The 27,474-nt window shown below is 41.0% G+C and overlaps 1 protein-coding gene across 4 annotated transcripts in view; it reads right to left on the reverse strand.

Moving 5' to 3' along the window:
* The window catches only part of FBN1 (fibrillin 1), a 158,960-nt gene that overhangs the window by 125,406 nt on the left and 6,080 nt on the right, over positions 1-27,474 (reverse strand). For all 4 annotated transcript variants that reach the window (XM_075431333.1, XM_075431334.1, XM_075431335.1 and 1 more), the window contains exons 2-5: positions 18,616-18,698; positions 17,616-17,714; positions 10,585-10,680; positions 8,922-9,017 (exon numbers count right to left, since the gene is read on the reverse strand). In XM_075431333.1, the coding sequence (XP_075287448.1) occupies positions 8,922-9,017; positions 10,585-10,680; positions 17,616-17,714; positions 18,616-18,698 (374 nt within the window). The remainder of the gene's footprint in view (positions 1-8,921; positions 9,018-10,584; positions 10,681-17,615; positions 17,715-18,615; positions 18,699-27,474) is intronic.

Raw genomic sequence — 27,474 nt, forward strand, 5'->3', positions numbered from 1 at the left:
CCTGTAATTCTTATGGCCCTATTTTTAAAAAAATGTAAATACATTCCTTGATAGATAGAAGTCACTTCACTAAATAGGAGATGTGCATTTTAGTGTGCTGTTTTTGCTGGAGATAAATTGATTTCCCCAGCTTTGCTGAAAACTCATCTATCAGCAGATTCAGGGGAGCCACTGTAAGCAGTGGGACCAATGTAAAAGGGGCACAGCAGAGCAGGGGCTTTGTCCTGTGCTGCGTGTAGTGGTGCAGGATGAAAGCATGAGCCACCAGCCACCACTTTCCCAAGCAGGCAAGACCAGAGAGGACACAGGTTTCTGCTAAGCTCCTGTTTTCCTAGAACGGTCAGCACCTCCATGTTGGAAGAAAAAGCACTAGAGGGTCACAGCAGACCATTCATCCCAAGGACTAAGGAGGAAATGGGGACAGTACTGAAACTCCTGCCGATCACCGGGTAGACTTTGCAAGAAAAAAAATATGACAGGGCCATTATAAAACATGACCAAGATCATTTGGTAAGCCAGGCTTACTTGAGTTAAATTCTTTTTAAAAACAGTCACACACTAAGTTAAACATTCAGGATCAGAAAAAACAGCGCAGAGGCCACCACTTCAGAATGGGACTTGTAATCTGAATTACACCACCACGAAAAGAAATTAAGACTACAGCACATCAAACTGCAGTTGCGTTCACCTACCTGTGCTAGTTTAGCCTGGGTAACACCCAAAATAGACACATAATAAATGTATAAGGTCACAATCAAAAATCAGGTGCATACAAGGTTTCACATTCCTTTTCTGAAAATATAAGCCCATATACGCATACATGTGTGTGTGCACACACAGGCATTTTTAATAACTTTCATGCTTTTTTTTAATTACTTATCCCTAGCCTTTACACATCTTCCTACAAAAAGAAATATTGAATCTTCTTTTCCTTACATAAGGAAATTCCATCTTTTTCCAAAAGGCGTTTTTTCTGGATAAGGAGTGCAAAGCTAGGCTCTGTTTTACAGCAGAGCAGAATTTGGAGAGTGATCTTTCTCTTAAGGCTCCTTTCTTTTCGGACCTTATTGAGGCCTCTTTTCTTTTCCTACAGTGTTTCTCTAGAGTGCCAAACCGTACAAGCTGTCACCGAAAAAAAAAAATAAAAACCTCTCAAGCATTATTCGTGAGCTTCTCAAGGCCAGTTGGAAGTGTGAATGTGACTGTCCTTACAGCTCCTCTTAGGTAGTTGTTTCCTACAACTTCTTGCAACTTATATGCTGAGATAGGATATATCTTTCTAAATGTAACAGTTTACTTTAGAGAAGCTTTCATTTTTACACAGATTTCATCAAGTCTGTTACAAATATGTTGCAAGGAAACTTACATGTGACAAAACAGTTGCACTGACCATCTTGAGCACCTGTGCTTAATATGCCTTTTTATTAGCATTTTGCAGCTGACCTACATAAAAGAACTGTTTGACTTCGAAATGCCCTTGTCAATTTATCCTTGCATTAGGTATGATCTATGACGTTTTAAAAGAGGTTCTCTTTATCAGAGTTGACCATCATGAAACTTTTAGATCGTTTTAAAAAACAAACAAGCAAAGAAAAAATGAAATCTGTAACACAAACTTCATTAAGGTATCATACATACTGATATTTGACATTTTTCTTCTGCAAATGTAACAAAAAGTTTCAGCTTACCAGCTCAATAAGAAAAAAAGATGTGAATGGAAAATATTCATATAAAATTTCAGGGTGATTCACAAGAAAAAGATTTGTTTTCACTGTAACAAATGAAAGGATTTTAGGTAGTTGTGCTTTCTTATATCAAAATATATTTCAGCCCAGAGAAGGAACATTTTTCTCCATAAATGGCTAAGTGGGCACTGTCAGATAAGTTCTCAGCTGCCTTTACTCATTCCCTGTATCACGTTCAACTCCAGGAGTCACATTTCAAAAGCACCTTTTCTGTGGAAAGCTCCATAAGAAATTAGTTGTGCTCAGCTATTTTATGTTCTATAAGTTTTGTAGTGACCCAGAAATCAGCAGATGGCTGAAATTAGAAAATTAGGCATGTTATAATGGTACTAAATGAGCAAGAAGGGCTTGAAGACACTCATTCTGAAGGCCTCAAATGCAACACTATGCTGCAGTGACAACCAAAATCAATAAAAGCTGACTCAGTCTTTCCACACACAACAAAATCTGACTTCTGTGATACAACACACCAGACAGATTCTTCCCAGTTCTCCTTGGAGATCCACAGAGCACAGATCTGGCAGTGTAGGCCATTCAGGGAACTTGTATCTTTCAACTGCCTGCACTGTATATATGAAAGTCATATCTGTATTGATATCATATCCCACAACCAAACAAGCATAGACATCTCTTTGTGTATACGACTTCAACAAAACCAGCACAAGGTTCAGAGACTGCCTGCAATAAAGCAGAACTGAATTTCTTGCATAGCAAATGTGTGCCGCAGGCTGCCTGCACACCTGGAGGCAGACGTCCGGTTCAACAACAAAGCTGTCTGCAATACCAGGAGAACGATCTCCATGACCCTCACATGAGTCCCTTCAATGTCCTACATGCAAGAATCAAATCTTACAGATTAGAACAACACAGCTATTTCATGCAAATGTTTGTATTATAATTGATATCAGGATATGGGCTCCTCAATTTGTTATTAAATTTGTATGCATCTCCACTGCTGCAACTAAAATCAAATCAAAACACAACAAAGCCCAAATAATACCTTACTGCTCATCTAAAGGTCAGTGCCCTTAGCAGCCAATCAAGCAGGCATGGAAATACAGAAAGGGCTGCCAAATAGTTGAATGAAAACTTTGGATTTGTTTGATTGAAATCAAAACTCAGTTTGGAACAAAATGTAAATGTTCAGCTTCATGTACAAAAGTTGGAGCCCTCGCATCTCACAAGAGACCTAAGCCCATATGTACCGAATCATCTATCGATCTTAAGCTCTAAGCACATATCTGAAGAAACATTCTAAAACTTGCTATGTGATATTCTGAGCAGCACAAAGCATAGAGCAAGCAACATAGGACTGGTTATAGGCTGTATTTGCAAGGAGCAGAACAATGGATAAAAGCCTTCACATATACAAGATCCTAAAAATGCTTTTTTGGCATTGAATAACAGACTGAGCTTAGTACTGAGTTCTGATCCAGAGATGTACTGATGATATTGCTAAGTGTTCTAAACCATCCTAAATAACACACAGTAATTCTGCAGAGACTGATTTCTCCACCACTAAGCTGCAGCTTCAGTTTTAAAAACTAGAAAAAACTCCTCATCCACTTATCTCAACCTTTTTTACAGAAAAGATAACCCAAGACATTGATAATGAATTTTCATTTTAAAACTGAAAGATGTCAATGGTGGCAAGATGTATTACAATTATTTAAAGACAATAAAACATCGTTCTGTGACTGAATATATTTCTCCAGCCTGAAGCCATTTTTCATAATTTTTCAGGGGGGAAATGGTGTGTAACAATCTTCATTTCAGGCCTTCAAGCTTAGCCACCCTTTAGTTTGCTGCTATAATACTGTACGCACATTCATGTTACAGGGCCACAGAAACTACACGTCTATGTCAACAGATGTGTTTCTTGGAAGACAGCTACAGAAATCAAGTTTATTCAAATGTTTGCCAGCTACCATATGCTGCAATACTACTTTAAATGCAACATAAGGCTTTGGGAACATACTTTTACTGCTATCTACACTTTGTTATTTACTTTCCATTTAGACTAAATACCAGAGACGGGGCACACTAAGGGGTGCAGTGTCCTCTTTGTGAAAACATTCTACCCGTTGTAATATTTAGAAAGAAAAAAAATATACACAGCACTACGCTACTCTAGACCACTTTCAGCAGCTGCACTTTCATAGAGAGGCTCTGGGAAAGATATTTTTACATATGGCATTAATTCTGGGAACTTTTAATAATGGCCAAATATAATTAAAAATTATGCAAAAATTCTTGCCATGAAGTGAGCAGTACAGAAACGACTCTGTCTGAAGAAAAAGCAATCGTTTGCTCATATTCTGAGTCCAGAAAAAAAACAAAACACACGTGGTACATTTTTAATATTTGAACTACATCTGGCCAAATTCTGCTCCTATGCGAAGAGAGTGGCAAAACTCCAAAATGCAGCAGGATTGAGCCCCTGATGTTGTCACAAGCATTCAAATAAACAAACAGGACTGTAACACATTCTAAGCTTCCACTGTGTTGCTCTAAATGAATCCTGACAGAAAAAAGAAAAGCACATTTCACTGCATTTTTGCAATACAAGGACAACAACAACATACAATTTTATATTATATAGAATTCATCCTCTTAAATTACAATCATCCAAATGTCCAAAGACATACAGATTCAAAAAGTCAAGAAAGCTTCTATGCACGAGTTTGGACGACGCAGTCCTATCAAATGTGATAGAGATGTCTGATCTCCCTGAGCTTCCAACACCAGTTTTTCCTCCGGACTTTTCATAAAGTGCATGGCATGGGGATCTTTTCACATGACCCAAACGTGGGCATCTCACATAGTCAGCTAAATCCCCTAGGCTCTTTCACAGACAATAAAAAGAGCTGTCAATGTTCTGAATCATCTTCAAGGGAACATAAGCTCAGTCTCTGCTCTCAGTCTCTTCAGTGACTCTAAAAGGAACTGCAGAATCTGTAACTCACTCAAGTTGTTCAGCATTAAAGTCGAACGGTGTAAAAATGGCATCCAGTTTTTAACCAGCAGAAGAGATTTTGCTTTGCTTACATCTCTTCATTTTCTGCTACCTGTGATTCCTTTTCATTAACAATATGACTACATGATATGCTAAAACTGAGTGCACATCTCAACACTAAAAGCTGAGCGCACCTCCCGGATCTTAACTGACTCTGAAAGCTTGGGCCAAAATTCAGCAAGGCCCTTAAGCACTTGCATAATTTTAAGCATATTGACATCTCGGGTTTGAACTTAAATGCATGTCAAAGCCCATCACTGGACTGCAGCCAGAGAACTCAGCACCTTCCAAAAGGAATCCTTGAAGTTCAAATTTTAACTGAGCCAATATCAATGAAATATTTTCCTTTCTGGACTACGTATTTTAAGTGTGCCTTAAATTGCTGTAGGAAGCATTTCCAGCTCCACTACACTTCTACTGCTTAGCTTATGTCAAGTTGACCTTTTTGATGAACATTATCCCACAGAAAACCTAGGTCTGTTGTACTTATGATACACCTGCATACACTCGACTGTATGCCCAGGAGGCTTCTCCTGCTCTGGAAAGGTGCCAAATACACACACAACAGCTTAGGAGCTAATGACACATGTGTACCACTTCTGAGCACACTATAGCTATCAATCCAGCTCTGACAAAACGTAATCTCACCCATGACATGGTACAGAGTCCCAGAAGATGGAGGAACTCCACTGACAATAACGAATCTAAAAATTCCTTTTGTTCATTATAGTGTTTTATACCATCATTAGCACTTCTAAGACACACAAAAAGCAAACTGTATGCCAAAACTGTCCAATGCCAGCTGCTACCCTCTCGAAGAATGACTGAATAAATACATAAAAATACTCATGCCACAAATTTGATGGAGTTTGCTGCGCTGTGAAACCAGCAGGTCTTTCATCAGATAAAGCCCTTCCATTATGCATGTAGTTGAAGCTATTGACCTACACAGAAGTCTTGCAGATCTTCATTAACAACCATATGGTCAGCATTTACTGAAGTAATACCAATCAGGCTAATTTGTATTACAAATATGGACCAAATGTATGGAAATACTACTTAAAACAGCAGACACAGAACTAAGCAGCTTGTCTCTGGATGTAAGAAACTGGCTCTAACTTTGCAACAACCACCTGCAACATTTCATTTGTTATCCATATCAGATTATTGGAATAAACTCCATGAATTTTGTTGCCCCAGCATTGTTTTATTGAAGACAGTTTTCAGCTACAACATAGGCAGCAAAGGCTAGAATATTCTTTGGTCTGTGACATACACGCCATAAACAGTCTGTGACTGTTACTATTACTTGATGCTTGCAGAGAAAAGCACTGCATGATACGCAGCAGTAAATTACTTACATCACTGTTAGCTTGTGGCATGGCATAACCCAGAAGTCAGACCACGACCAAACAGATGGAGAGGAGAATGTGCATGCCACAAAACTATATCACTTCACATTACATTTATATCCAGAAATGGTGCTTTCAAAACAATCTGCCTCTCCTGCTTCCCCCAGAAATGGGATACTTTAAGAGATGATTTCTCTTGAGTAATTTCCTTTTTTTTTTCCCTGCTCCACACATAGAAATGCTTTGGGTTTGTTTTGTTCTTCTCTCTCCACCACCTCTTTCTCTTTCTAATAAAGACACAGTTTTACTCTACAATGTATGTATCTTGTCAATTTACTGGATAACATCCATCCACATATACATCAGAAGCCCACCGGGGAGTGTCACAAATCCACATAACCTTCCAAAGCTGCATTCAAAATATGGACCTCTTACTTAGCTGACAGATGCGTAAAACCATATGCAGCCAGACAACCCCCTAAGGACCACACAGGTGCATGTGTTGAACAATGCAAGTTATTCTGACTAAGACCAACATTAGCTTATACTTGAAAAGTTATCTTCAGAAAAAGTTTTTCTGATGGCATAATGTGATTCTAGGACCAAAAACCACCACACCCTTTTTAGAGGAGGGGAACATATTAGCTCAGCTAGGTAGAGAGGCTGCAGGAAATCTCTGTGAAAGAAGCCAAATTTCAGAGGTTTTCTAGGAAGATATGACTATCATTTGGCCTCAATACTGCAGTGAGCATTAGCCAGAAATACTACACCTCATTAATGACTATTTTCTCTTTTATTGATAACTATAGAATCAAACACATGTTCTAAGTAAAAACTGCCTATGGATGAAGCATATAAATTACAGATTTCCACTTCAATTGTGCTTAGTAACTTGCATGGGATGTCATGACGGCATGATTTGGCTCAAACGGCTCTGTGTCACCAGTTTCTCACTCCACCCAACACAAGGCAGAAGCCCTGAGGGACAGGACTGAAGCTGTTAGCAGGCTTCAGCCTTGAAACTTGCCATAATGAGGTGGAGTAAAACTGGTCCCATATCGGGCAACATAAAAGCAGCGTTCAAGAAACTTCTGAATTTGCGCTTTACATCTCTACCATACTGAAGGCTCAAACCCTTCATCCATGGGGAACAAGCAGTCATTGCTTGAAATTCAAAGCCTTACAGTAATACTCAGTACATTCTTTACCTATAAAGCCTTCATTATCTTCAAACTCAGGATTTTTAACCTAGTTTTGCATTCTTCTTACTCCTCTCAAGCAGTGAGATCCCAAGATTCAGAACAGAGCTACTCTTCAATCTTCAGAAAAACTTCACCGTCACTTTGAACTACTTTTACAAGATCTGAGTGGACAACTGGTAAGACTTCAAACAGTGCCCACACAGCAATTTTAACTGCTGTAGGGAGTGCAGGAAATACCTGCTTCATCCTACGGTCTGCTCTAGCTTTGGTCACCCCCAGGAACGGTTCTTCTGCACCACCCACCTATGCTGCCCATATAAAAAAAGCCAAACACCACTCCAGGTGCAGCACCGACAGCAGTGATCATCTGACACACTCACTGACAGAACTTCATGTGCTAAGCACATCCCCTGTATGCAAGACACAGATCAGTTTAGTAATGCCTATTCCACCCCAGGTTCACAGATACACAAAGCAACCTGTTTGTATGACTAGTATGTATGAATTTCCAACTAAACAGATCAATTAATAGCTCTAACAAATTAATGTATTTTAATATTACAAAATTCAACAAAAGGATTATACCTAAACATTGTTCACTATATCTAGCTCAGACGAACCATTAAATTGGTTTAATAACCTTGAAAAAAAAAAAAATCTACCAGATAAGACAGTTGGTATAGCTGTGTTTTCATCTGGAAACAGCTGTGCTTATCACTATAGATACACAAATAAAAAGCTAAAATTGGTAACAATAAATCTGTACAAAATGGAAAGAAGAACTGAATAAACTCTGCCAAAACAGAACATACCACAGACAGAGGCAAGATGCTGCTTATCATTGGTAAGCAAATGTATCAGAGATACAAAGAGTTTTTCTGATGACTTAGAAACTGAATGGAAGTTTGAGTAAAAACACTTCTCAACATTTTTTTATTTGCCACCTCTTCCACTGGAGTGTTTTCATAGCAAAAAAGTAAACAATAGAAAGGCCTTAATCAGCTGCATGTGTGTTTAATCCTGGCCTCTATCTTTATGAAGCTCACATATTGCTAAAAATGCTACTTAGAACTTATTTTCAGTCTTCAGACTAACAAAAACAAATCAAACCAATTCAACTATAGATTAGAATAGGCAATGGCTTGACAACCCTACTGTTCTAGTAAATAAATGGGGATTTTTGCCCCCAGAAATGAAAATGACACTTGGTAAGCCTACTATGAACTGAAGAACTAACCATTAAAATCATACCAAATCAACACCTGTGATATACAAATATCACAACGGAAGATAAGATTTAATGTTTGTTTTTAAATCAATGCTAAAGTTTTATTTCTCATTACAAATGCCATTTAGGAAAGTTGTTGCCATTTTAACTTGTGTTACTCCATGTCTAGTAGCTCCACAGTTTCCTTAAACTGGCGTTTTCCTTTCAGTAAAACTTCCTTACATTGCCTTCTACAAGAACATTTATTCTATTTTGCCTTATTCATAGACAGTAATAAAATATTACTATTGAAGTATTTTATTTACTATTTAAGTATTTTTAAGTTACTATTAAGCAAGTTGGAACATCAATTTTTTTCCACTGTTTTAGGGCACATACCTCTTTCACACTGGGGTCCAGTAAAGCCATACGTGCAAGCACATCGGTTCGGAGCCACGCATCTCCCTCCATTTAGACATCCATTTTCACAGACAGCTGTATCGGGGGAAGGCAAAAGTAATCTTTATTAAGGTATTTCCAGAAAGACATGAAGGTATGTACTTAACCAGCTCAGGTAAACTGGTAAAAATGGTAAACATAAGAGGACAGGATACTTTCTTTTCCAGAATCTACTTACGATCTTTTCCTATTTTCTGGCCTCATTAATATCATGAAATCATCTTTTCAAGGGAGCAAAATATAAACACAGTAACAATCGCAGCTTTTCTGACCTCTCAGAGCCTTTCTCTTTCAGATGGCTAGACAAATCCATAGCTTCAAAATAACATCTCTTTCAAACTTTCAACAAAGAAACACTGAAATAGTAGAGACTGCAGACACAAGGTGCAGAAGAAAATTTCATCTCTAAATCCTCAGAAATTTTCCCTATTTAGAAGCAAATTTTAAAATTTATTTGTTCCTGTACCATAATCGAAAAACAATCCAGTATTAAAAGGTTGCTTGCTGATGTTAACTAATTCATGCTATCAATCAGGATAGCAAAATGTAATCAGTATGTATTTTGACTAGGTTAATCCAAGCTATTCTTCTCCTCTATGACGCTGTCACTAGATTCAGAACCCAGTTTTCCTCATAATAAACTCCAAACGCAATTGCTCTCAAAAATAATCAGAAAATATAACATTCACATGAAAAAATGGCTTTTAAATACAATTTGATGCTCATTCAGTAACGTTATTCTTTGTCCCATTTCACATCCACTTCAGTAGAAAGAAGGTTTCCATTTATCTTCTTTTATCCACTTGATATTTCCCAGACAAGGCAGAAATACAATTCTTAATCCTTTCACCATGTGATCCTCTTCCAGATTATTAGGGTAAATTCCTGGTCCCACTGAAGTTCATGTAAAGTGCCATTGATTTTGACAGAGCACAAAAGGTTTTCATTAAACAAGCTAAACACATTTTCTCTGTCAGACCAATAGTTCACTAGATAGCAACATGACAGCCTTGGTTAAAAGCAGTGTCTTCGTCCTTATTTGAGTTTCTGCACAGCATTCCAGCCAAGCAGAGCGAGAGATCACCAGAGTCAGTTCGGGAGAACTTTCAAGCAATGGATCTAGGAATGCTGTTGGCTCGGTATTGATGGAGGAAATCAAAAATATGTCAATCAACTCTAAGACAATGTCAAAATGAGCAAAATTCCTAAAGTGTATTAGCTGAAGCAAACCTCTGAAATCAAAACAAGACTTTGTATTAAAAAGCTTAATTTTGTCTATAAGATGAAAACTGAATCCCACGTAAATTCTAAATGTATGGCCTATTGCTCTAGTGAGTGGAAAGTCCTGGAGGTCAATGGGAATTATGGTAGTGAGGATCAAGTTATATCCAATTATTATGAATCCACATGATGTTTATTTTAATAGTCCTGATCAGCAAGAATTCACTCAGCATTCATTACAAAGTCATGTGTTTTCCTGCAAAATTCCACTGTACCTGACCAAAAACTAGCTCAACATCAGTTGAAATTTAGTGCTAAAGGGTGCCCAATCCACACATTCCAGAATTACTTAACTGTACACAGTATCTATATTAATACTCACGCTGCCCACAGTGTGTTCCTGTATATCCCTTCTGACAGAGGCAATGGTCATCACTGCAGCTACCTCCGTTCATGCACCGGATGTTACAGTGTTGTACTTCAAAGGAAAAAAGATTTTCCTCAGTTAAATCAAACCAGTTGGAAACACTTAACCGCCTGCTAAGGGATTTTTTTTTTTTTTTTTTTTAGGGATTCATTCTATGAACTAGAAACCAGTACTAGAAACCAAGGATGCGTATTTTAGGACAGATATTTAACATGGCAGTACAGAAAACAATACTGATTTACAGTTCCTAAGGAATATAGGACATGGTGCAAGAATTTGACACCATCCTTATTCACTGAAGTTGAAGGCATTTCACATGAGCATAAATCCACAGAAATTATCTCCTAGTTTGCAATAATGAGAAAAGGCCATGAACAAGGGACAAGTACTAAACTACTGGCAGATACCACCAAGAAGAAAGAGTCTTATCATCTGGACAATGGCGGAGGGAAGCATATTATAAGGAAGCTCCTGAAGACAGCCTGGTTCTGCCCAGGTAGGACTTCTTGCACGAAAACGAAAAATAACAGAGCAATTCATTTTTGTATGCCATCTGTGGGCTCACCCCATCTCCAGGTGAAGCTACTGCTGGCTGCTGTGCTTGGGGGCTGCGGAGCTCACAGACAGCATTTCCCTGGAGCCAACAACCTTCCCCTGCGAGGAGGGGAGGCAGGGGAGCAGCAGCACGCTCTCCGCAGCCCCACCATTTATAATAATTAACGTGTAGTTGAAGTCCCTTGCCAGTAAAGCATAAAAGTCTGTACTGCCTTTTTCTTGTAATAAGGACAAGTGTATTTTTTAACTACAGTTTAGGAACAACTTCAAGCATGCCAGGCTCTTCACCAGGCCCAGAGAAGCAGTCAGGCCTCTCAGCAAAGTGAAGTCCTCCTTATGGTGCCGCTGTCCAATGCAGCTGTGAACTGGGGCAGGCACTCCAGTAAGCAGCTGGGAAATGGTTTCCCTCTTAACAGGAACCACAAGAAAGGCTCCTCCCCAGCTAGGATTGCAGTCAGAGCAGCATTTCAGTAGATTGTGACGGAGCACTGGATACCTGCACCACACTGTCTGCAAGGCTCAGGGCTGAAAAACAGAAATGGCATGTCCCGCCAGAGCCTGTTGCTAACAGGTGCCATGCCAACCACTGAATTCTTCCTGTTGCACAAAGCCCTTAAGCATCATTTGGCTTTTTACAGTTCAGAAGTATGTGAATGGAATTTTATTTTTGTGTTCAAGTAGAAATAATAATTTTAACTGTATTGCCTTCTACAGCAATATTAATCCACAGAACAGAAGTTAAACATGCAATCAGAGAAAGGATTTAAAACAGTCTAGCATTTAAAACACTGGTACTCTTCACTCTTCAATTATAAAAGTAAAAACTGTATCTTACATTTCTTGTGTGTCTAATAGTTACGATACATCTTTGTTCTACTTTGGATGTACTTCAGTATTTCAGGCAACAAAAATGTACTAACATTCCTCAACAAAAAGTAAAATTGTCTGCAAACACAGAGTGAATATCTGGTGAGGATTCTTGGACAATGTCCTAAGTAGGTCAGAAAAAGGTGTATAGTTACTTTAAAATGTGTAGTTCAACTTAGCTTTATACAATCTTAGAAAAACAGAGAGGATTACAAAAAGCATAGGAAATGATATCATCTGTCAAGCAGGGAAGGAACTTAAAAACCACAAACTGATTTCAATTAGAGCAAGCTATGCCAAGAGCTAATTTCCATTCCCACATGAAGACCAAAGCCATTTAAACAGTCTGAACTACATTCGAGATAAAAAGGTTAACAGTAGCTTATATGATGATTTTCATATTATTTGTTCAAGTACAAGTAAAGTATATTTCCCCATTTCAGGATAAGGAGTGGTTTTACACATAACACACACACAGAAAGTTTCCATAATTTGTCTTAGTGCTTCTTAAAGGAACTTTTCCAAGGTAAAATATTTCTTCCTCCTTTTTAAACTAAAATCATTGTGGGAGACTGCTGGGACACCCAGTCATCTTTATGAAAACAAGCCATTCAAACCAGTGAGCTTTCTCCCTTATTACCATGCAAGAAACTCAGTGGCACAGAGTCAGTAAACCAATTATTTATCTTCTGCTCTCTTTTGAGGGAATGTTGAAAATAGTATTTCCAAAATCATACAGACTATTCTCAAATATTACCCTTCCAAAAGTTTGCAGAAACCCATGCGAAGGCTGCCTGGAGCTCAGATGCTGATTTTAAGATTGCATTTTTGAAAAGTGGCATATTAATGCAGGTCCAGCGTCTCTTTTCGCAGCTATATCAACCATTCCATTAATGTCAGTGGAGATATTCCAGGAAATGAAATAACCTGTTCCGAGGTATCACACCAACAGAGACTCCAGGAAAAAGCACAGGAATTACCATAAGGCTGGTAAATCAATGTGTATAGCTTTGCCTTTTCTCAACATGCACAGGCAATGTTAACAACATCGATAAATTATTGCTTTTAATCAATTGTTGTTCTCTTTCAGGTCCAGTTTGTAAACATTCTGACCTGGAAACTTCTGAAGTCAAAACAGGAATAACTGCAGGAACACAGCTTTATAAACCTGCAGCAGAGCCAGCGAGACCAAAGGCAGCCACACACGCTTTGTGTGTGGGCAACGTCTGCGCTGTTTATCAACCTGGAACAACAAGCCGCATGCTTAAGCAGAACAGTTGCTGACTTTCTTCATAAATTCCCATTAAAACCGAGCAGGGACTTCATCACACCAAGAGCACCGTCACACCACAACCGCTCATGAAACGTTCCGGAGCTAACCAAAGCAGCCGAAAGGTAACACACACGCCATCGACTCTGCGATCCCAAACCAAACACCGTCAGGTGCGAGGGTCCGCAGCCCTCAGGCAGGGAAGCCAGCGCAGCCGCTGGGCCGGCGCCTCAGGCCGCGGGCGCTCGGCAGGGCTGGCCAGCGGGCACCGGGAGCAGAGGCCGCCTCTCGCCTCTGTGCCACTGCCGAGGAAACGCTCCCAGCCTGGGCCGCGCATGACACAGGGCTTCGCCTGCCAGGAGCTGTAAACAAGGAATGACAGCCTCATCGCATCCCAGATGCTCAGCGTGCTTTCTCTGTCGAGTGACAGACTCAGGAGAGAGATGGCAGCTACTGCCAGGATGGGATGTGGGCTTGAATCCCTGCACGGGGTGCTGAGGGAACCCGCAGCAGCCTTGAAAACTCTGGAAACATTTAAAATTCAAGACTTTTTACCACCTCTGACAGCAGCAGAATGTAATGGAAGGGGCTGAGCTCCGGGTTTTACTGCCATTGAACGTCCCCCACATCACCCCCAGGAGTGGGATCCCAGGGGCGCAAAGCCAAAGGCCCAGACTCCAGCCTCCCCCCCCTCCCTCCTCTCTGAGGAAGACCTCGGTCCTCAGCCGGTGCCTCTGAAGCTGCTGGCAGGGGGAGCGGGGCCAGCCCCATTTTGCACTCAGGCGGCACAACTGGGTTGCTAGAGGGGCACAGACACCCACCAGCCGCCACTCCCAGCACTCACCACAGCTCTCGCTGCCTCGGCCACCGCTCCCTCCCTTCACAGACAGCCCCACCAGCAAACGCCTTCCCTGTTTAGGCCAGACCAAACCATTCTGACTAAAACAGCTTGGAAGCAAAACCAGTGCTGAGCTCAGAGACACACCTGACCCATAGCCCGGGGGGCAGCGGGAGGTGCCTGGTGCTGTCTGAGAGACCCTCCTCCTCCTCACTCGGCTCCCACAGGGGCAGAGCAGCAACTACAGCAACATGGCCAGATTGCAGGGTATGTCTGCAGCACAAACAGGGGCACAGCCGTAGCATGAACAGACAAGGCCAAAGTGGCCATGGCCCGGGCAGTTTGGGAGGCGGCAGTGGAGCAGCCACCACTGAGCCGGAGCAGCACAGGGTGTAGGACATCTCCCCACATGTGCACCTGCAACGTCAGAGCCATCTACACACTAGAGCCAGCGAGGGCAGTGCCTCCACACGGAGCAATCTTACCTCCAAGCCTACTGTAAGCATACCCAAAAATTCACTAATTGCACAGAAATAACCACTACTCAGCCAGCAAGTTCACTGATGTCATGAAAATCCCTGCTGAGAAAACCACAGGTTGATCTTTTCAACCACAAATCAGATTCCTAAAGCTGACTCGTAACCAGAGAAGTCCCAACAACTGACCTGCGTAAGAATCAAACTTGAAGGCTTTGTTTTACTTTCCAATCCACATGCTTTCCAACCTGCATTCATTGTTTGATTCCAGCAGACAACCAGTCTATAAAAGCCACCATGAATTTGGTTTCTGCCTAGGGCTGTACATGCTATAAAACCTGTGCCCACTATGGATTCCGTAAGTACTAAAGGCAACGTAGCTTAAAATATCCAAAAGACGACTCATACACATCTCATATATCAGAAGCCATACATTTAATCCTGAGAAATCATGGTATTTTCACTCATATTTGTTATTTGTATTTTGAATGGGACAAACTTGTATTATTCACTTTTGCTTTTTATTAATTTTAATAAGAGTTTTCTCTCATTTGTTAAAAATGTGTAATTAAAATAAGGTTTCATGAATGCATATTCTGACAAAATACTAACTGTTACCAGTGGGAGTTGACAGTAACCCTTTGATGTCAAATAGTACTTTTTCTGTTTATGTTTACTTTGCTTCCTAATAGCAGATATAAGTCATTGTGGTCTACTGTGTAAATATGTATTCATGGATTTTTGTCTACAGTGCTAACAAAGCAAACGACTTACAGAAAGTGCATGTTCTGTAAGTCCTAATGAGGCACTGGGTCATAAACATTATTACACAAGAGTGCACAGAGGCAATAGATTCTTTTCTCTCTACAACTCAACATACTTTCGCTTTTAGAACTGGTTTGTTTTAACAAATAAAGGTGATGTGACCACACACACAAAATGTATCTTAAATTACTGCACTGATTAAGCAAGATATAAACAACATCTTTTTTAATCCAACTGCTAAGTCTATTTGTAAAGTGTTAATACTTATACTGTATACAGAAAAGCAACACTTAAAAGTGGACAAACCTCTGTAGCAATGTAAGGAAAATAATGTTAACACTAATTAAAGCTTATGATTAGTACAATATTCATACCTAGCAGAAGTTATTGTAAATAAGCAAAATAGCTATGTCATACAGGTTTTAGGAGCTGCTTGGTCAAAAACTGTAGTAAAGTCCTTCTGCACCCATTTATCTGTGCAACTCCAATGAAGGCTAAAACTACGGAGATCAGTAGCAGAATATTTCAGAAAAAGAACCACAAGAAGAACTGTAACTTTAGTCATACTCTATTTTCCTTTCAAGTCTTGACTCATAAAATACTTCAGTGTGGCCTAAGAAAAAAAATGAGGTAATACTAAGGCCCACTCGTTCCTGCCTTTTACAAAGATACCAAAACATGTAACAGATGTAGGGATATATCTTTCCTCCTGTACCCTGAAGGGGACTTGGGAAAAGGTCATACTTTACTGGCCTACAGGATTAAGGCGTCTGCACCTGATCAAACAGTAGCTGCAAACCGGGGCAGGAACGCAACAACACGCACATTGGTGCAGCATTTTGCACCCTTCCTCCTTCCAGTACTCTCTGGGAGCTCCATAGCTCCATAGCCTCCTCACGCTGGCCTCTCCCTAACAGGCATCACAGGAGCCTGAGAAAGGGGCTGAACTACAAAGAACAATATTTACCATTTTAGTACATGCCATTCCATTACATTCCACAGTTGTTATTGTTTTTCCACTGTTATTGCATGAAAATGATGCTAAAGCCACAACCTGAAGTGGTCAGTTATGTGGGAAAACTCTTATCAGCTAAGAAAGCAAAAAAATGGCAAGGTAAAAAATACAGGGGCATAGCAGACCACACACTGACTCTAAAAAGATACTCAGAATTAAAAGGATGACCATTTCACATAATATTACAGACCTCAGCTGAGTACATCCCCCACTGACTTCAGTTAATAAGTTGTTCAGATAGCTATGGGCATTTGTGGGAACCATCTTCCCCAGAAATTCTTTCCAGAAGCTTCACATTTTATATAAAAATCAAAATTTCTACATTCTAAGAGACAAGCATCATACTCAAATGAGAATACAGTGGAGATTACCACTGGCATCTCAGATATGAACTGAGACACTATCCCAAGCAAAATCCTACTTCGTAACAGGTACTGTATCCTTGATTAGGCATTGAGCTAATGGCTGGTTCATTGAATTAATTTAACTTCATTTACTTTCTTCTGGATCTGGGGAACCTTCCTTGAAAATCTGAAATCCAGACATTTCTAGGAAAAGTCACCTCTCTGAAAAGTTTCATTTCCAAAGCATCTGGTTTTTTCTGATGAAAAGCTGTTCCACTTAAAAACCCTGACCAGTTCTGTACCTCTAGCACCTACAGAAGCATCACCTGAATAAGGTCAGCAACATTAGATCCAGTAGACGTGCTGAGCCTGACAAGGAAATGCTCTAATACTTATAGGCCTATGTATGCAAAATACAGCACAGTGTCTGGCTTAGTAACACCCAAAATGAGAGCAGAGTTACGAAGCAAGTCAAATTCAGCCACTTCTCAACAGTGATCTCTCTATCATTACAACTTCTGCGCTGTATATGTGTTCACATCTGGCACTGAACAGAGAAAAGGCATTTTCCAGAAAGCAAGGAAGACTGGAATTAGTGTTACAAACCGGCAAATGAATATAGCTTCCAACAAAACCAATTTGGTTTTAATTTGGCAACAAAGAGTGTCCCCAATAGCTAGTCTCTGAGTCATTCTTCAGTTTCATCATAGGAGGCTACGCTTTCCTTCCTGTGGTAAAAGTACGTCTGGTGACCCAGCTTATTTGTCTTAAATATTGACCACTGAACTATCTTACATACCTTGGTAGCTTCACAGACTCAAAAGAGCAATATCAAAGACACAAAAGAAATACTTACTTGATTTTGAACCACAGGAGGGGGCTATCTGACCATTTGGGCATGTGCACATGTTTGGTCTAGAGCAAAATCCATCCCCACAGGAATGTCTGCAGATTGCTATAAAGAAAACATAAATGCCTTTAGAATATGTTTCAAAAACCCCATATACATAGAAAACACCTGATAGAAAATACGCATTCAGTACCATAACATAAATACCCACAAACTTGTTAAATTGTATACAACAGGTTCCAAAACAGTTCCTCCTGTTCATCCGCATCTTTACTGGGGACAGCTAAAACCTAGACCTTCACAGTCTGTAACAAAAAGGTCTGGGAACATGCCACAGGCCGCACTAGATATAGGGAGATTTCCTTGGAAGAGTGAAACTGTGAGGAAGGATGGCACTGAGGCAGCATCACAACACCCCCTTTATTTCTGCACCAGACGCACACAAGCGTAGTAATTCCCATTTCACAGCACGTCGCCTCTATCTGTGGAGAGGGTCTTAGCAGCCTTAAGGAAAGTGCCTTTGACAATTATTTCTGGAACATTGTACCATTACACGTGAATGTGCACGCAGCACTATCATGTATGTATGTATGTATGTATTTATATCTCTACCTATATATTTCAGGGATATGGCCCAAACAAGGAGAGAAACTGTACTTGCTGGCCCAATACTGTTGCCTCCTTCCATTTACTTAAACAGATTAACATATTCCACAACTACTTGCTCCTGTGAGTCCACACACCCCTCGGATTCCTTTACCACAGACTTAAACAGAACATGTGGATGAGATTAATCCTTTGTTAAATACTGGTATCACATCACTCTACTGCAGCCCACAAAACCTTGTATATTAGCTTAATATATTTAGAATGGTAAAGAAATGATGTACAGCTGCTATTGAAACCCTATAGAAACACATTTTGGTTCTGGTATACAATTAAAAATACCCTGACATAGAGGCACAAAGATAAACCTTAGTCATAACATGTAACTGGATCAACTTACGGACTATGCATTGGTTTCCACCAGGTAAAGTTTTCCATCCAGGGCAACAGTAAGCATTGTAACGTGATCCACACACATTTGGTCTGGAAAAAAAAAAGGACGAATTCTTACTTTTACTCAGAAATATGTTTTAAAAGTAGAGGCATAAAAATGAAAAAATGTAAATCACTGCGATATACATTTCAATAATTAAATCTAGAAGTGTCGTATGTTTATAGCAGAACTATATGCCTTCAGTTGTTGGGTTTTTCAGGTAACAAACTTTTACAAATTGAAGACCACATTATAAACACAAAATCAAATCAGTAACATCTGCACAACAGGAACAGAATGCACAAAACTTATATCACTCCGTACCTGGAAATGTAGCATACAGGGGTTTTGAGCAAAACTCCCATTTAAACAGAAAGTGAGGGACCACACCCATCGTTATTAGTGAATACACAAGAAAGCTAGTGCCCTTTGAATGGTAATATTTAAGCTTCATCTTGTTTTCTCTTCTTTACTCTACAGCACTATTCCCTGTTTTGTCCATGAGCAAAACTATGTATGTGTGCATGAGTGAAACATGACAACCATGACATTAGCCAAATAAATGAGCCAAAATATGTAAATGCTTCATTAGCAAAAATTACTTACTATCAAAAAAATCAAGGATGTGGGTGCACGTGAAATGAGTATGAAGGGCCTACTGCACTTCTTAAATGAAAGATGCTTAGGATTTTTTTTTCCAACCCATTTGTCTCATCTGTATTTACCCTTCCAAATAACTATCACTAGAGTTTACAATGAAAACTGACAGGACACGACGATACTCCTATCATGATTGTATCGGTAAAAATAGAACAGTTGAAATGGTTCTATACCCCTCATTGACAATAAATCTTTTTTTTAATCTAACTCATGCTATTTATTTAATGCACCTATCCATGCAAGTAAAGCTGGTAAGAATAGCTTCAGAAATGGGAAGATGTGCCTCCTTTTGCTGTATGTTTAATAATCTTATAAGAGGAAAATTTTACAACCTGTACTAATGTTGTGAGCCATTACTCCACACATTCACGCAACTAAAGCTAGCCATAAACTAGTATTTCCTAGAAACTGCTTTATTAAAATATTGTATACAGATTAGAGACAGATTTAAAGTGTTTATTGTTTTAGGAAAGGTTTTCTATTATTATTTTGCCCTTGGTCTTTCAGAAAGTTCTTCATCTCTAGTATTGCAATGGCTAAGTAAACAACAGTTACCTCCTACGGTGAGGCAACATAAGACAAACAATCTCGATATAGACAAACATTTATTGATGCACATTTTCTAACTAACAAGACTTATATACTTTATTTATATAGGTATCTGCATTGTTAATGCAATTTCAAGTATTCCAATTACACCAGCTTCGGTGACACCTACTCTCTTCATTAACGGCTTGGCCAGAAACTGCTTAAATCAAAGTAAACACTACCATTTCCTTCCACTGGTTCTGGATAATTACAAAGCAGTAACCAAGGTGAATGTGAGCAACATAACTGGACTTGTTGCAGGGCCCTTTTCCCTTCCTGCAACTGGTGTTACAGACTCAAAGTCTTATTCACATAATTCCAAAGTATTCAGTTTTAGTAATGTCAGATACTTCCCCGCAGGGCTATAACCATGTAACTTTCCTAGAGTTCCCTGTTCATCAATGCCAAATGTTGCTCCACGATCATCTGCCAAGTAAGACTGGCAAGCAGACAAGCGAGATTGCTTTTCACCTTCTCCAGTCAGAAGAAATAATGGAACTTATTAAGACAGACAGAACGAGTTTGTTGCTACCTGTTACAAACTAGAGGCATAAACCACCTATTTCCAGTCTGGGTTGGTAAGAATCTATAAACGGCTGACCATAAAGTGATGCTTAGGTACTCCGTCAAATTTCATTCTCAGCAAGTACATGGCTTTGAGGACCATCTGGTCCAAGTTAAGAGTCAGCAGCAGATTTTTGTGCCACAGGGAAACCCGATTTTTAAAATCTGTTTCCAAAACAGGGCTCTGGAAAACCTAGATGTGCCAGCAACCATGAAGTCAGAGATCCTGCAAGCCTTGAGGCTGTCCACAGGGTAGGCTAAGCCGTGCACCCAAGAAGCTCCAACTCCGATGCAGTGTGCTTGGCTTTAAAAAAAGAAGTCATCAAACTGTACTTCCATGGAACAGTTTGAGCCTGACAAGTGCATTTTCCAGTGGAACACTTTTTTCATCAGAAAGCTGCTGCCTAGCTTATAAAAGAAACCTGTATTAAAGTCTGAATGCTACTTCTTTGAGAGGGAGTGTTCTTTACTTGTGCCTATTTGTAAAACGTCTTTAAAAAGAATTAATTTTGAAGGTTAAATTCTTTGATATTTATGAAGTGCTCAGACACAACAGCAATAAATCCCCATAAATAAATAAATAAAGCATTCAAGGGAATAACAATTTACCTCATGTAAAATCATGGAAAGCATCAATCAAATCGTAAAGGCTCTATTGTGGTACTTCCTTTAAACAGTTACCCATTGTTGTGTGTAATAGAGCATATTTTCCTGCTGATATTATAGGCTATGAATACTAAAGAAGCATTTTATATTCTTATAAAACTGTTTTCCTGAAGAGCACTACAAACAGAGTTCAGTTATAAAACCTGATTTGTAATGGTAAAATAAGCAAAAATAAATCTATACAGCCCAAGCCACCTGTGGTGCCACAGCACCTTCCTTTCACTCCAAAGCCCAGAGGAGGGAGAGAGCATCTCAGGCACAAAGCTGTTCTCATTGCAATTTAAAAAAGACAAGTCTTTCACTTTATTTTAGAGTCATTTAGGAACTCGTAAAGTATAAAAGGATTTCTGCAATGGTACGGTGCTGAGAGACAGTCTGACTGAATGCCCAAGGTTTCATCAAAGATGTCCAAAATAAACAAGAAATTATGTCTTCAACTAACGATATGCAAGTACAAATTTAGTAGCAAAATGGGTTGAATAATTATCAAAAGACATTAGCCATCAACTAGAAAAGTCTTAGAACAGCAGAGAGAAAAACGATGTTCACCTGGAAATTCTGGTAACTAATGCTTGAGAGTGATAGGTCTGGCTGACAGCATCTGTCTGCATCAAACTAGAAGATGATACTCTTCAGGAACAACCGTGGGGAACCTCCACCCTCATTACAAAGCAAAGCCTTGTCTGTCCCTTCCATCCCCTCGGGGACAGAGCCCGGGCAGGGCTGCAGCATCAGCTCTTTCAGATGGACACGGCCAGCCCTGGCCCAGCTCAGCACTGTACTACCCCGGGGCTGCGGCTGCCACGCCGCCTCTGCCTGTGCCGCCTCCCCAAACAAACGGGCCCCTTTCTCCATGGTGCAACACCGCATCATGTCATGGAAAGGACTGACTGGGTCCTTCCGTCCGCTGCTGCTCCTGTCCCGTCTCAGCAAGGACCCTCAACTTGCACACGGTTACCCAGCAGCTGGGGGTGGATTTGTGGAGCAGGCGCAAAAACGTAAAATGATGGGAAGCAAATCACGCCAGGCTTGGCAGTGCCTTCTTCTCAGATATAATCAGGCAGCGAGGGTGCACGACAGCCAGAGGAGCGAGTGAGCTGTTCAACAGCCCTGCATGAAGCTGGCAGCAGGGAACACCACCCAGCCCAGAACAGCAGGGGCACCTCCAGCATTGTGGCTGGGCTCTCCAGGGCCCCAGCAGAGACACAGCTGGAGCCCCACGCTGCAGCCTGCCCCGGGGGTGCGCGAATTCTGCACATCCCCACTCTGCCCTGCCTGTGACCCCTCAAGGAAATCACAGCCCTCTCCCGAAGAAAGCGTTGCCCATCTGCAGCTCCCACGGGAGGAAGAGTTTCTGGCATTGCTATGAGCAAGGCTTCAGGCGGAAATTTTGTCAGCAGCACTGCCATACACCGGCCAACGCTGGCGTAACCCAGGCTGAATCAAACCCAAAGCGTGGGTCTCGAATAAATTAGACAGAGAGATGAGACAGAGTGGGCAGAGAGTGGCTGAGAGAGTAAGAGAGACAGCTGATCACTAGTTACAGCTGAGCTGAGACGCAGGGATACTGGGGAGGGTTTCTAATCACTCCCTCAACTCACTTTTCCTCTCCCTAGGAAAACATACAGGGATTCTTCCTTGAAAGAAAATGTTTAATGAAGGACTTCTGTTAACTATTTGGCTGCAGTGGCTAGCATATGTTTAACATAATGTAGGGACCCGATTTCCCGGCAGAAGAGATACAATTTAAAGCAACATCATCAGCCAACAGTTCCTTTCAGGGAAGCCTTTGCCTCTTTTCCTTCTTACGTGGGTAACACTGGCACCTGCTAAAACTGCGCCCACAATTATTTGCCGATCATTTCCACACAGAATTGGAGTAGTGGTGCTTCCATGTTTGCACTGAGAGTTACAAAGAATGACAAACTGCACCTGAAAACATGGCAGGCTGGTCTTAAAAATGTGGTTGTCTAAGTTTTAATATAACCAATGTACTAAGAAATAGTAGCTAAGGCTCCAGACTGTGAAGGGGAATAGCTTTTACTAGCCATTTTCCAGTGACACATAATCAGATCGATACCTTTTGCTGTAAAGCAGCTTTATGTACCTTTCTAAACTCCTCAGTGTCTCCGAGTAAATGCTAAAAGCACAGAGCAGCCCAGCTCTGCTGACTTCACTGGAGCTTTACTCAGCTTTCCCACTGAACCAAGAATTTCCGTTGTTAGAAATGCACCAAACCTGAGTGGACACGGCTGCAAGCAACCCGATTGAAGCTCACCCCGCTCTGAGCAGGGGCTGGACTACGAGGCCTTCCAAGGTCCCTCCCCATCTAGATGACAGAAGCCAGGTTCTTGGTGCACAAAGTAGAGTTTGATACCAAAAGCACCTCCTTTTGCTGCGCTGGGGCCTACCCCCTCCTCCAAGGGGCTGAAGGCAAAGCAGAACCATGACAGGAAGGCTCAGTTCCCAGTGGGATGCAGCAGCTAACAGCTACAGCAGGAAATGGGCAGCCTTCCCAAGGCACCCCACCACACACCACTCTGCATAGGAGAGCCCAGCCAAGCAGCCTGGTTCTCCTTTGACCTCACCACTCCCAGTGAGCACATCCACAAACTGAGAAACTTAACTATGGGGATGGGACAGAGCAAAAAACACAGACACAGGTCTGCATTCAACATGGATAAGGCTCATTTCCAGGTACCCCAAATACTTTAAACAGGAATTGCTTCTCTGTTGTTTAGCTAAATATTAGAAAATGGGATGGCTTTAGTTACTGTGCTCTTTTTCATCATTCAGTGAAGATATATTAAGAGGACTCTTGAAGCTGTTGTATAATTGTATAAAAGGAAAAATCTAGGAAACAATGCTAGACTCTGAGAGAATCATAGAATCATTAAGGTTGGAAAAGACCTCTCAGATCATCAAGTCCAACCATCACCCCAAAACCACCATGCCTGTTAAACCATGTCCCAAAGTGCCATATCTACATGGTTTTTGAACATCTCCAGGGATGGTTACTCCACCACTCCCCTGGGCAGCCTGTGCCAATGCTTCACAACTCTTTCAGTAAAGAGATTTTTCCTAATATCCAATCTAAAACTCCCCTGACACAACTTGAGGCCATTGGCTCTCATCCTGTCGCTGGTTACTTGGGAGAAGAGGACCAACACCTGCCTCACTACACCCTCCTTTCAGGTAGTTGTAGAGAGCAATAAGGTCCCGCCTCAGACTCCCCTTCTCCAGACTGAACAACCCCAGCTCCCTCAGCCACTCCTCATAAGGCTTGCTCTCCAGACCCCTCACCAGCCTCGTTGCCCTTCTCTGGACACGCTCCAGCACCTCAATGTCCTTCTTGTAGTGAGGGGCCCCAAACTGAACACAGTATTTGAGGTGCAAACACAAAAATTCGAGAACAAACATTCCAAAGCAAACACAAAATTTAGCTTCTATTATGCTATAAAGGATAAGCAGCCATTTTTAAGCAAAATATGTTTTTTACATACAAAGGATTATATCTGATGTACTCATTTTTACCATGCAATAAGTGAGCCTGGACATTTATGCCATGCAGAGAGCCTAATATGATAACTATTTCTCACTCTGACAGTAAGGATACCGCTGTCCCAGAATCCTGGCGTGGTTCAACTAAAAAAATAACATGCTGAGTAGCTCTGTGGGTGTCTTTGGCTCCGGCCTATGTGCAAGTCAAGAGTTCAAAATGACATGCAAGTTTCCTGCAGCAACACTGAACACTTTTCTAACCCTAACTTCCATCACACTGTGACAGCTAAATACAGCAATCCAACAACAGCATTTGACATTAAGTGAATTCTTCCGCACTTGCTCTGAAAACCTGACCGTGTCTTTTGCAGGGACAGACTCATCTAACCTGACAGCCAGGCATTGTTCTCATTCATAGCCAGGAACAGACGCATTTTTGGCACGTATTCCCTCATTGTTCCACTTGAGAATGTCAGTGGGTCCAGTTTGACACCCAGTCTACATGGCTGTATAAGACATGTAAAATACAAGAAAGCCACCACAGAACACCATACACCAGACCAGACAAGCATGGCTGGTAAACAGGAGGGATCCAGCAGGTACTTTATTAAAAAAAAAAAAAAAAAAAAAAAGGGTGCATTCAGGGGACAAGAAATCATAGCCTTTCTACCCTGGCAGCACTAAATAGCATCCCATGGGAAACAGACGTAACTGTGGGCTAGGTCAATGCTCAGCTCTCCAGATGTCACTTCCAAAGGGGAACAGGGAGAGACCAGGTTACTCTTCCTGCACCACTTCCCGCGCTCACCAGGTACCTGCTAATGGCTACTGCTGGAAGGAGACCTCTAACATTCTCCCAAATGAAAGAACACAGGCAAGCTCCAGACCTCGGCCAGCCTGTGCCGCGTGCTGAGCTGAGCAGCAGCCCAGGACTGGCGTGGGGAACGCTGACCAGCCAAGCCCCAAGGCTAGCCAGCCCCTTGCCGAGGTGCTCCCAGAGGCTGCGGGACAAGCTGGTGCTACCCACCATCCCCACCTAGGAGCAAATGCAAGCAGTTAAGGAGTCTCATAAACCTGACACTTGTATCAACACTTGTCAGTGAATGCCCTTGGGTGTTAATCAATGTCATTCACTTTTGTTTTGAAGTGCTCTCCCTTATGCTACCGAAAGATCTATTCTAGGTAAGATAGCAGCGTTTCTCCTCCTCCCTTCACAACACACTGTATCCTAACCCCTGTCCCCCTCCTTGCTGGGGTAGTGATACTGTGTTTTCAAAACGCCAGTTACCTGCACGGCTGCCATAAGGCAACAGCAAAACCCTGCTGATACCGATTCCACTGGTATAGTTCACCTTCTCCCTAGCAGCCCCTGGTAATTTACTCTTTATAGAGGGAAGAGAAAAAGATGAAACATAAGAGGAAAAAACAAAGAAGGAGAAAAGAGACTGGAAAAAAACGTTCCTGAAAGGAAACAAATTATAGCTTGAAATCTCAGCTGAACATCACTGGATATTCTGATGTCCTCCAGCAAAACATGAGAAAGGGGGAAGCTTGAAAAAGAGGATGAAAATGATTAAGACTGTAGACAAAAGAACTGCGGCTTTCATTTGGTATTTCTGAGGCTTTAATGGTCATGAATCATTTCATAAAATGAGAAATAGAAAGGAAAACAACAGATTCTCCACCAAGTCAACATTCAAAATATTCTTCCAGATAAAAGTTAGACCTCCTTCATACTTCAATGAAGATCTATAAGCAAAACCAGAAGGCACAGGTTTTCATTTAACAGGGTACATTTTACCTCCCAATGTACCTTCCAAAGCAGAGTCCAACTTTACTGTTAAAGTAAACTTTACTTCACTTAAAAAAAGCAATTGATTCTTCTCATGCCTCTATCTGCACATCAACCTTAGCATGAATGAGGCTGTTCAGCAGGTCTGAAAACTTCAAAAAAAAAAAACACCCCAGAAAACACAAAATACTGAAGTGGGAAAGTCAGAATGGATGAGAAAAGAACCAAAGGAGACATCCACATGACCAAAGAGCTACAAATGTATTTTCCAGCACAGTGTGATGGTTAATCAGAAACACTCCATGCCACAATTGTTCCATTCTACAAAAATATTTACTGAGTCTGGGGAGTAAGACCAAAATGACACACATGCATCTACATCCCCTTCGATTTTAGGGCTGAGCCGGGAGATGAAGCAGAGGAACAAGATGGAAGGTGATTGTATTGCAAAGCAAAAAAGCTAATGATTAATTTCTTACTTTTTCCATATGTACACATTCAAGGATCCCCAGCTCCTTGTTTAAGCAGAGGTGGCCTCCAACTAGGCAATGTCTACTACACTTCTATCAAGAGGAAATTTTCTTGGTGATCCATGTGGCTAAATAGTTTGAGTCTTTTATTTTGGGTAATACTATTCTAATAATCACAGGCTGCTGAGTCCATGAACATATTTAAAGTGACCCTTCTCAAAACTTGTACTGAAGTTCATCAATAAAACATTCAAGTCTGCAGGATGGAAGATGAATGACAATCAATGAAAATCAATGAAAAGGACTGTCCTAAGTGAGCAGCACTACTGAACAGCACACCACAGGAAAGGCAAATCAGCACACAGGAAAACAGAAGCTGCAGCTTCATTCAATAAGGATCACTGTAAATGAAGCTGACAGACGGACTGTCCCTGCCAAACCCTAACCCTGTGATCCTTCCATTGCTCCCAAATCAACTGAGAGCAGCCCTATGCTTACTTCACATCTGCATCCTCAAGCCCAGTATAGCCTCAAAGCTTCTGGCACAGCAGCGTGAAGTTGTACACAGAGTAGCTTATCCAGTTG

This window comes from Opisthocomus hoazin, chromosome 10 (genome assembly GCF_030867145.1).
Source record: "Opisthocomus hoazin isolate bOpiHoa1 chromosome 10, bOpiHoa1.hap1, whole genome shotgun sequence".
NCBI lineage: Eukaryota > Metazoa > Chordata > Aves > Opisthocomiformes > Opisthocomidae > Opisthocomus > Opisthocomus hoazin.